General features: G+C 35.5%; 1 protein-coding gene across 6 annotated transcripts in view; it reads left to right on the plus strand.

Moving 5' to 3' along the window:
- Tet (Ten-Eleven Translocation (TET) family protein) overlaps positions 1–14,150 on the plus strand; it is a 327,152-nt gene that overhangs the window by 15,866 nt on the left and 297,136 nt on the right. For 4 of the 6 annotated variants that reach the window (XM_081760368.1, XM_081760372.1, XM_081760369.1 and 1 more), the window contains exon 3: positions 4,100–4,123. The exons of the other annotated variants lie outside the window; for them this stretch is intronic. In XM_081760368.1, coding sequence (XP_081616494.1) covers positions 4,100–4,123 — 24 coding nt within the window. The remainder of the gene's footprint in view (positions 1–4,099; positions 4,124–14,150) is intronic. 6 annotated transcript variants of the gene reach the window in all.

The raw sequence follows: 14,150 nt of genomic DNA on the forward strand, positions 1-14,150 counted from the left end.
GATCGTGTCCGTGAATTTTCTCGGGGTACTCCCGTTTCCTCCTATTTTCTCATTCCACCAGTTTTTCCTTCTATCATCATTTACTTCCTTTGATCATCCATCCTTCTTAGCCTAAAGGGCGTAGTCATGTGATTTTATTTCAGGATTTAGGATTTTAAATTTCTGGGCTTTCGGCATCGAAAGCTATTTAGTCCGTGACGTTTGAGGGATGACGTCCCTCGGCGAGCACACTATCCGGGGAAGGGGAAGGAAGAAAGCGGCCTGGGACGTATAAGTTAGGTACCACCCCGGCATTTGCCTGGTGTGAATGAGAAAAGCCTCATTCAAGAGTGGCTGTCCTGAAAAAGCGTATACACTTTTTTGACCAAGTGCCCCCACTGGGGATCGAACCCTGGGCCGCTCGCACCGAAGGCGAGAGCATTAGCGATTGCCACGCTAGCGGGGCCACTGATTTCATTTCATTTCAAACACATTTTCATTAGTACAGAAATGCCTTTTCTCATATAACCTAAAGTGAGACGACTTGGAAAATACACAGAAAGAGTGACTATTCCGACCGGGGCTCGATTTTGGATTATGTGGTTGCTGACTTAAACTACCGAGACCGTACACAATTTCTTGACTCATTCTTAACTCCTCTGGCTACCTCTTATGAGAAGGTTGCAAACTGCACGATTTGCAGAATGGATTCTTCGATTTAAATTCTTCACACGTAGTGGATATCTTCGTTTTCAACACTAAAAAATGAGTGAGTTCGATTCTCAGTCAAAACGGTCACTTTTTCTGTGTATTTTTCAACGACTTTTTCAATCACTAAGCATCAAGGATCATACATTAAGTAAAATGAAATCTTATTTACTTGGACATTGGATGATGATAATCTGTATTACATACAGTAATAAAGCTTACCTGAATAACCATGAAGTTAGAAGCGGGATAGACAGAAGCAGCTTTGCTTATCACTTCTTTGCAATGACCAAATTCAATTTCAACACATTATCGTCGACTAACTTAATCTGACTGCGACCGCAGATGTGATTCCACTAATCGAGGCAAAACAAATTCGGCGTCTTCAGGAATTGTGTAGACGCCTCGAACTTAGCCTTTTGGTGTGATTTCGAATTTTCCCCGTCGAAACACCACAAAACACCATACGAGATCTTCGTCATACTACTTTCAGTAGAAATACTTGAAGAATAATGTCATCGTCATTCCAAGTATTTTAAACTTATTCAATTCTATTCGATTCTCTCGACGTATTTTGAAACATAATTCGGAAAAATGAAAGTGCGAAGCTTTTGTTAGCAATACAAGATTAAAATCTACCATTCGAAAACGGCAAGGACAAAAATTATCAATCTTTAGAATTATTTTCCTTTCATGTTGTTATTTGAAAAAATTAAATTAAATCTTTGAGTTTCATGTTCCACGGTTATGCCGGTGAGGCTAAAGGAGACGAAGATGAGAAATAAATGAAATGGTGTGATAAGAAAGGAGGAAACGGGAGAACCCCGAGAAAACCCACGAGCACGGTGTTTGTCCACCACAAAGTCCACACGGCGAGATCTGGGATCGAACCAAGGACCCCAAGCACCGGCGGTGAACGCTCTACCACTGAGCCACCGCGCTTCTAGACATTATTTGGAGTTCTCTCCTTCCTATACTTACTATACGGGAAGAAGGGTGGCGGGAGAGAAAAATATTTGTTATTACTTAGTCCGGGTCTTCATAAATTTAGATTCTCGGATCAGTATTTCGAAAGAGACTGATCTTTATGGATCATAATTAATGGCCGCCATATTGCATTCATGTAAACGGTCATGGTCAGGCTGCCCTGTGTTTTGATGAAAATGGTTACGCGAAGAACATCACAAGAGAAAGATTTGTTTCGTACAATGAAGCAACCATGAGTGATATTTTATTACGGCCAATAAACTGTTGTTCGAAATTTGGGGAAAAGTAATCGACTCAATGTAAATTTTTAATTTGATATCACTTCGTTGTTTTTCAGCCAATCTGAATTATATATATATGCCAAATGAAAGGTAATTTAATACTCTGAAAGACACCCTATAACTTTCTTTTTAAAATGATCCTATCGGTTTACTTGTTACTTTTTTTTTTTTTTTATACGAAGTTATTAAACCCTGTTATCTTTTCGTTTAGTTTTTGAATCGTGAAGATTGGACTATTATTTTAGAAGATACGGGCCTCTAAAGCCAACAGCATAGGCGGCCATCTTTGATAGACGTCATATAGAATTCGGAGTTGGGCTATTTCTATTTCTGCTTAGTTGGATCATGGGAACGACATATCCGAGTGGCATCTTTTTAACACAAAGTGCAGTGTTTGGCCGTTTTTTCCCCCTTAAGGTCCCCTACTATCGGTAATAATAGAAGTTAGATATCTAAGTGTTCGTCACTATCTTTGGCTAAGTTTTGAGTAGGTAAAGAGAACATTTTCGAAAATTAGCCAGATACGCAGTTTAGTCCCGGAAAATCAAGTGATAAGGTGGAAAAAGTGAATACAACTATGCAAATAATGATAATTTTTATCTTTCTTGGATAATGGATTAATGTTTTTGCATGAAATTTTCGTTCTTGTCGGATACAGAACAACAAACAAAACTAAAACAAAAGTTAGATACAATTATTTAAAAAGTCATTTTAGTCCCTGTTTAACTCGATCATTCCCCCTTATCCATCTTGTATACTGCTTTTAATATTGATGTATTCTTTTGCTTACTCCCTGTGACTAACTTCTACAGAATTTTTGTACAACTAAACGAAATTGGATCCCGATATAACTAGATATGTCTTATATATATATATATATATATATATATATATATATATATATATATATATATATATATAAGCTTATGTTTTTTCACTTACCCTTAGGTGATAACATGCAATAACGATATTAAAATAACCCCTGCACAGAAAACAAAGAAATCATAAACAGAAATTGCACTATGTATAGTTTTGGATATTCAAATTAAGTAATAATAACCCGCCTTATGCAGAGTCGTTTTGACGTATGATTAGCGTCATACTAAAGGCCAGACTACTGCAGGAAACATATATTAGTCTATCTCTTTAGTACAACACTAATCACACATCAGAACGACTCTGCAATTAAGGCCCAATAAGTTTTGTAGTTGATTGGTTCATATGGGGAAAACTTTCTTTTTTTTCCTTCCTTTTGAATAATCAGGGATTTTAAGGATCTTATTTTATTTTATTGGTTTCTTGAAATTTATTTAAATACTTTTTTTTGTAAGGGGAAGGGCGAGAATTGAGTAAAATATAATTGTAATAGGTAACTATTGTAGCAGAGTCATAATGTATATTACATAAAGTTGGGTTGGATGTATGGGAAACCGATCTTTGAGTGTCCATGACTTGGGGTCAACTGGACGGATCATCTGTATCAACGATCTTGATGGCTAACTTTTTTGATCCTGTACATTCTGGGCAAAATTGATAAAAGGAGTTTTGGTAAATCATACTCGTTAAAAATCTGCTTTAAATAATGCTCACTTGATACATAATGCAAAAATTCAATTTTAAGAATTTTACCAACATATTTAAGTGCTCTTCAAGAAAACAAATTCAAATCCTTGAAATCCGTGTTAATTTCAAAGACAAAGAATGCCAATGTAAGTCATGCAGGAAAACTTAGATAGATATTTAGCATGCTAAAAATCTACAATAACCACTAGGCTGCAATTGATATTCTACCTGAACAGTAGTTTATTATGAGTACACAGATGATGATTGCCGTCAATATATTTCTTTTTTCACTTTTTTTTTGTAAGTATTAATTACGATACTTTGATTGTCATTCCGAAAACTATTGTTTTAGCGTTTAAAATGAAATTATTTTTTCAAAAAATGTTTTTATTTTTCTTCATTTTACGAGAGTATTTTACAATTCGATTTTGAATAAGATGATTTTTTTTAATCATATGTATACAAAGTTGGCCGAAGAAATGCATCAGTTTGAATTTGTAATAAATATCTTGTGTAGATTTGGTTGCAGTATTCCTACGTACATCTTAATGTGCAATCCTTACGACTGTTTTTTCTTTTAGGGAGCTAATCGCGGAATGGGACGAGTGAGTATTTTTATACATACATACTTGTTTTCTAAAGTATTTACAGGCGTCAGGAGGTATGGATCATGGATATATATATACTTTTTTAAAAGTAATTTTACTTTTAGTATTTCGGACTTTTTGAAAAGTAAAATATTTTATTAGTAGAATTTTGCACAAATGTAGAATTTTGTAGGATTTTTTTTTTTTTTTGGATTGTTTTGATACGCATGTTTTATTTGTAATATCGTGTTTCAATTTGCTTCTAGTTATCACACATGTAGGATATATTTTCAAAACATTTTTTTCTTTTAGTGTAGAATATGTAAAAAAAACAAAGTACAATATTAGTAGTATTTTTAAATTTTTGAAGTACTGCGCTCATACAGTAAATTAAGATAGAAAAAAAATATGAAACGTTCAAGCATATTTAATTAGCCTATATACAAAATCGCATGAAAACAAACAAAGTCATGCAAACATTGTTTACTGCAGAATAGTTTCTGAATTGTGATACTATTGGCAGGAATTATAATTTTTGTGCTATCCTGTGAATTGATTGCGTTTCGAAGAATTTTGGAGGTGTTATCCACCATTAAAAAAAAAATCGGTTTTTCTAACACAAAAATTAATGAAGCTTGAGTCAGTAGCAATATCTTTATGGTATAACTATGATTCTTGATTGATATAGGTCTTTTAAGGCAAGGTAAGTGAGTTGAGCTTTCTACAGCAATATATGATTGATTTTAGCTCAGGCCTAAAATTAATGTGTATTTTCAAAAACAAACAAACAAAAAAAAAAAAAAACAAGTTTCTTTTGAACTCTTTGTTTCAATTTGGTACCAAGAAAACTAAAAGTGCGCGACTAGCGTAGTCATAAGATTTAGCGCAGTATTGGAATACTCGTAGCCAAAATGTACCGTACAGACGCTACAAGTTTCTAGCCTCGTCTTGGAGCGGTCATCGCCGATCGATATAATTAACAATTGGTTCAGTTGATGTAATTATATAAGAGCTTACAATGTTAGTTTTTTTGGTAGTCAAATGACAAAAAATCGCTGGCAAACTTGTCATCCCACCATTGTTAATAATCTCTAATAGTGAGTTGAGTTGATTTTAGTTTAACGTCCCGTTCAGCAGCGAGGCTATATGAGACGTGGACCTACTGATTAACGTGGAATCCGAACCACATGAGCTGCCGCCGGGAATCGAACCCGGGTCTCCCACGCCAAAGGCGCGTACGCTAACCGCTTAGCCACGAGGGAGCTCTCTCTAATAGTGAATATCCATGATTGTCTTCTAGTGGTATTCCTTTTTTATATACCTCGCTGTAACATCACAAAGACTGATTATCCACATGATTGCGTGCAGTTTATTGTAAATTTAAGGGACAATATTATTCCAAGTTTCACAATCGCTCATTCTAGTAGAGAAATACTGTTTATCATCTCCTGTGCGAGCATCTCCTCCCCCCTCGAATAAAGACTCAAAGAAACCACGTAACTGTGTTCCATAAAAATCGACCAATTTCTAGAATGTGTAATGTTAAATGTACCTTATTTCCTTATCCCTGACGGATTTCAATCCTAAGCATATGGTCTTATTGAAAATGTTGTGTGTTTCAGGAAAATTTCCCCTACTCCTTTATGTTTAACCGATTTCCGTCCCGAGCAATGGGGATGATTTGGAAACTTCGAAGAAAGTATATACCATCAGAATCGAATAATTTCTGTAAAAGTTGGGGTTGAAAATTGATTTTCTTATCACATTATATTATATTATTAATATCTTGTGAGAGTGCTTAAAAATAAGTCTGCAATTTCTGTGACGAATTTCAATATTTTGTCCTCATATATTCTTCATTGTTGTTATTTGTTTGAAGATTAGTGTTCCTCTTCAACACTGAGGCTACATGAGACGTGGATCTATAGTTTAAAGTAGAATCCGAATCAATGCAATGCTTTCAAATTTCAATGGTCTCTCATTGAGAATCGAAGCTGGGATCCTGGATACCATGGGCATGTGCACTAACCAAGAGAGTGATATGCTTAATATAATGGGAAATTTCTCCCACGTATCATGTGAATAGGAGAGGATTAATTGCATATACAAAAACAGAAAAAAATGAATTCTTTAGTCCCCTTCTTACCTCCCCCTAGCTGAACTTCTGATTATACCGCTGAGTGCAAAAGTAGCAGAAATAGCATTTCTCTTAAGAAATGGTTAATGAAGTAAAGAGTTGAACTTAGTGCAGTTGAGTGATCTTAATACAGGTCGTGTAATTCACTGTCATATTAGCGTCAAATTACTGTTTTCGTAGACATCTAGAAAACAGGATTTCACTGACAGCCCGACCACAGAGGGCCGTCGATGACTCATTTCTCATAACTCGTCGTTAATTTAGATTCAAGATTATAAATTTGGTAGATACACACGATAATATTCATACCGTTAACAGGAACGCCGTTGCTTGGTGGTTCGCTGGCCCAGTGGTTAAGTGTACACGTCGTAATGTAATGTGGGTCGCAAGATTCAGTTCTGACTATGCGAATTTGTGGACAGGCCCGCACCCAGGTACTTTTTGTTGGGGGAAGTCCAAGATTTCAGAAGGCGGTTCAATGCTGGAAGCCACTACACACATGTAGTATTAAACAGGCATTATTCTGTACTCGAAAAAGACGATAAGTGATACTTCCACTTATATTTTCAGAAAAAAAAAAAAATATAGACCTATAATAGAACTCCCCGTGGGTGCACCCCTGGTGGTGAACAGTGTTTATGCCTATGAACTCTTTCGAAACACACTTTGTTTTATATTATGATTTCAACAACTTACTTGCTCACTTTTAATATTTGAACGATTTGCATTTGTGTATCTGTTCCACGATAGCTTTCCGTAAAATGTAAGCAATTTTAATTGAACTTGGCCCTGCGCTTTCCTTTGCTTGAGTTGAAATCCGTTAAAAATAGCGAGTATGATCAACTTAGCTCGGGAGATTGCGTTTCAAGAACTTAAGATGTTTGTTACTGAATTCTCTGTCTGTCTGTGTGTGTGTTATTTGCAATTTTTTAAAATTTTGAGCACTCCATTCGGTAGAGCATCAAAAACTACCTGAAAGAAGTGGTGGAATTTTTCGTGTCACTCCTACCGTTCTCGAGATATTAGAAAAAAAAGAAAAAAAGAAGTTCCAATTTCGGGAGATGTAGAGAGCCATATCTCGGGAACCGTAAGTCATACCGGTATGAAATTTTGCGAATTTTTCAATTTTGAGCCCTCCATTTTGAGCATGTTTCTCCGTAAAATAATATATCGTAGATCCTTTTAACATAACTCTGAAACAAAACACGTGGAAAAAATTTAGAACTCAAAGAAATTATACATGTATAGACATATTACAGTGGACTCTTTTTAATTCGAAGTCCAAGGGGACACGAAAAAACTTCGAATTATCCAACAACATTCATTTTTATATATATAACAACAAACAAACCAAAGTACTGTGCATCAAAAACATATTCATATGGTGTAGACTTTACCTTTAAAGCAGCTTATTATTTGCGTGATCGAATACCGCAAACTAACAAACGACATTGACTCCACATAATTCAAACTACGTGTACAATGGAAAGTATATTTACGTACAACACTACAACCTACATTGAATAGCCCAAACAATGAAACACCAGTCACAATTTGAATATTCTGTTCTCACTTTTAAGAAGTCTTAAACCTCATTTGCTTAAATTGGATTGTTTTTGTACGGTCAATAAATCTTGAATTTCATGTATTGCGTGGAATACGATATTAATATCATTTGGTTGACTTTGTCAATAATTCATCGCAAATTTTCAACCAATTCTGAAACAAGATGAGATTGGCACACGTTCTCTATCTTTACTTCTTTCCCAACTCACCTTGATGTTTATCATTACATAGATTTTCTATTTATCTTTTGTATTATTCTTCCCTATGGCTGCATATGGATAACTGAAAACACGTTAAAACTGTATTTCTCTGTTTACATCTGTCCAACAGTAAAAATTTTCAACTGTATTTACTTCGAATTATCCAAAACATAGGTTCAAAAGTTCGATTTATCCACGACTTTTTACTATTGTTTTCAATACAGTTTTCAAGGGGAGTGAACTTCTGTTCGAATTATCCAAGTTCGAATTAACGAGACTCCACTGTACAAGAATTCTTTAATAAGTATAATAATGAAGTGCATAAAATAATTTGTATAAAGCCTCTAGAAGTTAATAAGAAAAATTAATTATTTTTATTTCAATTATTATCGTTGGTATATGATTTATAGTTATGCCAATTGATAATGAATGGAGTAGTTTTAAATGTTTTGTAATTTTACCACGAAATTTTAACATGATGAAAGTGAACAGTATTGAACATACGATTCCGGACAAATCGACAAAATTGTTTACTATTTTCAAGCACATTCTCTTTAAAGATGAGAACTGACCATAGATTCTCAACATTTCCTTTCTCTTCGTGTGTGTAAATACTTAACCAATACGATGATGGTTTACCGAAGAATATAAAAGGTTTCTCCGTAGCTTTCATAGAAGTGATTTTTTTTGTTCTTGTTTTGCATACTGGTTGCATGAAAACGAGTAGCGTATTTTTGGTTTTCTTCCGGGTGTGCTTGTAAATGCGCCATTGTTGTTTTGGTTTAGGTTTTTTCCAGAGGTCGTGAAGGTAGTGGTGAAGTTGAAACTGCGATTTTCATGGTCAATGCCACGATCACAACCGACCCCCAGGAGGGAAAGTAAAACGCCAAGGTTTGGCACGGCAGAAAGTGAGAGCGAAACGTTCCTTCTTGTTGGACTACGGCCGTTTTGGCATGAAACCAACCAGACACTTTGTGCGAGAGTTTTAGGGTAGGAAAGGGGTGCAGCGGGGATGCAAGAGGCAATTTCGCTACTACTACCACTACTATTACTACTACTAGTAGTAGTAGTAGTGCGGCGGATGGCCGTCCGCTTAAAAAAAGAAAAAGAACGACGTGGTACGTTTCGTCGGAGAGAGTTTCGATCGAAGAGAAGAGAGCGCCACGCCAGACCGTGCCGTGACGAACTCGAGACGGTGCGTGTGGTGTTTGAGGGATGAAGAGGGGATGGGGAACAGGAAGGGGGTTGGCTGGGAGGAATAGGGATGAGGGATCTGTAGAAAAATACGGCTGTGAACTGAATGCGTTTTCTCTTTTTCTCAGTTCCTGGTAGTGCTTGTGCGATGTCTGATAATATTTCATTTCCCGAAAATCGAAACGAATTTATTATTATTACTATAAGGAGCGTCATATACTCAACTTTAATTTAAGTGACTATTATTTTGAACTGTTACCTTAAAAATAGCAGTGAATAGTAATATCTTTAAAAACAAACCCCTTACTATTATTTTAAAATTAACAATTCATAGAAATTCCAGTTACATTAGAAAAAAATCCAGAAGTTACATGTTTGAGTACTTACGCTGGAAATATAATCTGATTTATAACGAGTGTTCTTAAGCTTTCACGAAGAAATTAAATGTCTACTAAAAGCAGCGAATTCGTGTTATTATTCAGTTCGAAACCCTTTGCCGTCGCGAATTCTGTTTAAGAATTTGAAGCTTAAAGTGTATAAAACGATAATCATGCCTGTTCTGTATGGTTGCGAAACATAGACGCTTACTTTGAGCGAAGAACGAAGACTGAAAATATTTGAGAATAAGATCATCAGACGAATATTCGAATCCAAGAGGAACGGGAATAGGGAATGGCGGAAACTTCATAACGAGGAACTCCATAATTTATACCGTTTAGCAAACATTGTTAAGGTCATCAAATCTAGGAAGCTGAGGTGGGCAGATCGTGTAGCCAGAATGGAAGAGAGTAGGAAGGTTTGAGTCTTAACTGGGAGACCAATCGGAAAACGACCATTAGGATGATCTAGTCGCAGATGGGAGGACAACATTAAGATGGATCTCGCAGAAATATTAAGACAAAGTAGAAACTGGATCGAGTTGGCTAAGGATAGAAGTCAATGGAGAGCTATTGTGAACACGGAATTGAACTTCCGGGTTCGATAGGCCATAGAGTTAGTTAGTTCTGAAGCTTTCTCAACGTGTAATTTGTTTCTTCTGCGACACATTAAATGTGAAAATACTATTCCTCATCTTTGGTCTGAAGAGACCTGGTTCGATCACAGGAATGGAAGGTTATGGTAGACAGCATCGTTTGTGCGTCTTTTTCAGGAACTCTCGCGTTTGCTCTCTCTCTCTCTTTCGTTTGAGAAGTGTTTCTGCTATCACCATACAATGAATATGTAGAGGATTAAAATCTCACTTCCGAAATTCTCAAATTGAGAAGAACCAGGAACATTTCAGAGAAATAAATGCAACAGAGATGTCCATTTTTACCATACAGCTAATTCGATTTTTTTGTTAAGTAACTCACAATGACAGTATATGTCACACGTAATCTACAGAATTCATCTGATTCAGTGATGCCAACGTGAATCATTATGAAATCCCTTCTCGAGAGGGGAAAAAGTCCCATTTTGTCTCTGAATATTCCATATTATACTAATACAGGGTGGTCTGAAAATGGGCGTACCTCCCCTTTAGTTTCAACAGTATAGTGTTAGTTATTCTAGAATGTCTGTACACAGTTACCTTGAATTCTTAAGAGTCTTAACCCCTTCTACTACGATTTATTTTCTGAATTCTGATAATTCAAGTATGTTATAAAAGTGTATTATAGATGGTTTGTCATTATATAACTTTCAAAACATCAATATAGTGACCCTACATGATGCTACAATAGTTTAAATTTTGACAAGTGTAGCTCGTCATTGTATGATTTGGCATTGGATGCCATGACGAGCTAAACTCGTCATTTCAGTGCAAGGGGTTAAGAGTCATAAACATCGGTATGATCACCATCCATGTCGTAACACAGCTGAATTCTGTGCCAAGTTCTGTTGATTACTCCAACTTCACTGCAAATAACTGCAAGCAGAAAACAAATTAACATGGATAGCAATGTTGCCAGACAATGCCAAGCAATGTTACCAAACAAATGTGGATACAACCTAAAACCGTCAGAAAACACCAGTTAGGGGTACGCCCACTTTCGAACCACGCTGCACAAACACGAAACTTTTGTGTTTTATCTGATTGTATGATTCGTAAATTTCGATTTTCTATCTTTATAAAATAGTTTCCTCTCTATATATAAAAGGAATAACTATCTTCCTTGATGGAAAAAGTGTATATTTTGTTGTCAAAAATAGTGTTTATATCACTACTTTGTGTCATTAACTTCTACTGAAAAGAAAAAGAAAACAACTTATTTCTCCACGTATTTTGTGAGGAACATGTTGAAAATTTAATCTTTGTTGTTTAATATTTCACTTTTTTTTTCTTTCATTTATTTGATAACTTATTTTCTTCTTTAAATACTCGAGCACAAATTTAGAGATGCGCACGAGACAAGATTTATGGCTGTCTCGATTCGAAAATGTGCTGTAAAAGTGATGTCTCGACTCGAAAAATATATATTTTTCTATTGGAAGAGCAGTGTCTCGACTCGAATTTGTCAGGAAAATCCTGCCTCGACTCGTCTCGTTCGCATCCCTACACAAATTATTTGTTTTGGTGTTTGGTTTTTGATCATAAAGTATATTATGAACTCACTTCACAAAAACACTTTCGCACTAGCATCCACCTTCCCGACAGTAAACGGAAAGCTTCGAATGTTAGGATCAACATTGATTTCAGGCTTATCAATGGCTGATTATGTCTATTTCTGTGCTAATAGAGGATTTTATTGATGTGGATTTTTATATATATGTGTGCGTACACGAAAAACCCTATACATATGAGTTGCCTTTTATGCCTTTCTGAAAAATTAACATTAAAAAACTCCCGCGAAATGGATTTTCTTTTTCCATAGGCTGGCATCACTGATATGACCTTACCAAAGGTAGTATAGAGGTAGACATTGGCTTGCTTAGAGCTCATATGAAAGGTTTTCCGATAAAAGTTTTCCTGTTCCCGAGATATGGACCATCAAACGTGAGATTTGAACGTAGATTTTCCTAGTTCTATAATATTGTGTATTATTATAATACACAATATTTGCTATTGTGTATTTATAATAAAGATCTGCTCAAATAAGTAAAGGATGCATTTTTTTCCCAATCTGGAAACTACTAGTGTTTGATCAGGATAAAATTTCTAAAAACATTTTCTGTAGCATGGTTTTTTTCTCGTCAGTTTTTTGAGAAATCTTATTGACATTTTTGTAAAACATTGTTTTCTCTACGTAAGAAAATTTGGACTATTTGGTTAAAGGTGAATAATACTGCCGCATATAAATCAGTTGATTGAAGAGCCAAGATGGCGCGGGCATTCAGTGCCTGTAATAGGGTGTATTTATTTATTTATTTCACTCCGTTGTTTACGCTCAGTTGGAGATTATCAGATAGGTTTTGCGAACAAATGTGACTGATCCGTTAACAAGCCAATTAAAAACATACAACACTTTCCTAGGTTTCTTCATAGATCAGTCTGCGATTATACCCGTGAGAAATTTAGCTATATGTAAGGTTCAGTCGCAGCATTCGCCAGTGGCGGATCTAGAAGGTAAAGACTTGGGGGGGGGGGCAGGGGCGTCATTTAGGGGGCCAGGGAGGGGCATTTGCCCCTCTGAGTTTGAGATTTGTATAGATTTTATCAATAGAATAGTAGTAAGTCAGTGAAAAACGCGGAATTTTACTTAAGGGGTCCTGCCCCCCCCTCCCAAGCCAAATCTGAAACGCTACTGCTTGACGGCTAGCCAGAACCCAGACTATGAGAAGTATATTATGAGTTACAATTTTGCAGGGTCCTGCAGAAGTTTCCAACTTGACTCTCTCTCGATGGATATTATGGATGTTGGATTTTGACATTGTGGACATCAAGTGTATTTTAGACATTACATAACAGAAAAACTACAACTAAAACTGTATCTAATGCAGCGTTTCCCAACCTTTTTCAACTTGCGGCATACTACGGGTCTAACTTGGATTCTCGCGGCACACTTATTATTATTTGTATTATTATAATATTATTATTTGTAAATATAAAACACAGTGGTACTTTTTCTTTGATTACTGATCTCCGTCGCACAAAGAAGAAAGCTCGATCACTGGGTTTTCCCCATGCTAAATCCCTATGCTTATTTTTCATTCTAATTTAAAAACAGAAAACAACTGCAATGAAATGTTGGACTCAGGTGATTAAAAGTACGATTTCTTTTTGGAAAACTGTATCCTACCTTTTACTAAGAATGAAGATCACTAAATAACGAAGGAACAAACCTCTTTTACTTTTAAAACACAAATGTAGGCAATTTGTCGAAAGGATTGAATGATATTTTAAATTTTCAAGTTACGAAATAGTCTGCAACAATAAAGAAGCAATAATGGTCATAACAATGATAACGAATACTTTTTTCAACATTAGAAATGTACAAAAAGTAAAGCGGTATGAAACTTAAAATTGTAGATTCATAGTAATGTGAAATACAAATATACATTTTTCCCTATGTCTTGCAATTTGACTTCTATAAAATTAATAATTTTGTTTTGATTTCTTCGCGGCACACCAGCGGCCCATTCACGGCACACCGGTTGGGAAACGCTGATCTAATGTTTCAAAAAATTTCCAATAAAGAATAAAAGGCAACGCTACTATAAATTTTAATATATATATATATATATATATATATATATATATATATATATATATATATATATATATATATATATATATATATATATATATATATAAATAATAGTTTGAATTAGTTTTGTGACTCAAAAAACGGGGGGAGGGTCTAGGGCCCCCCTAGCCCCGGGTTAGATCCTCCTCTGGTATTCACGTCATGTGGTGGTTTGATCAGGCTTGCGTATAATAACTGTCGTCAGCAGGATTTGAATCGTTTTCCTATCTCATTTCTTAGGGTAGAAGAATCCGAAACTCGTCTGTATTAAGTGCATTAATGGT

Source organism: Thermobia domestica, chromosome 5, assembly GCF_964235325.1.
Source record: "Thermobia domestica chromosome 5, izTheDome1.hap1.1, whole genome shotgun sequence".
Taxonomy (NCBI): Eukaryota; Metazoa; Arthropoda; class Insecta; order Zygentoma; family Lepismatidae; genus Thermobia; species Thermobia domestica.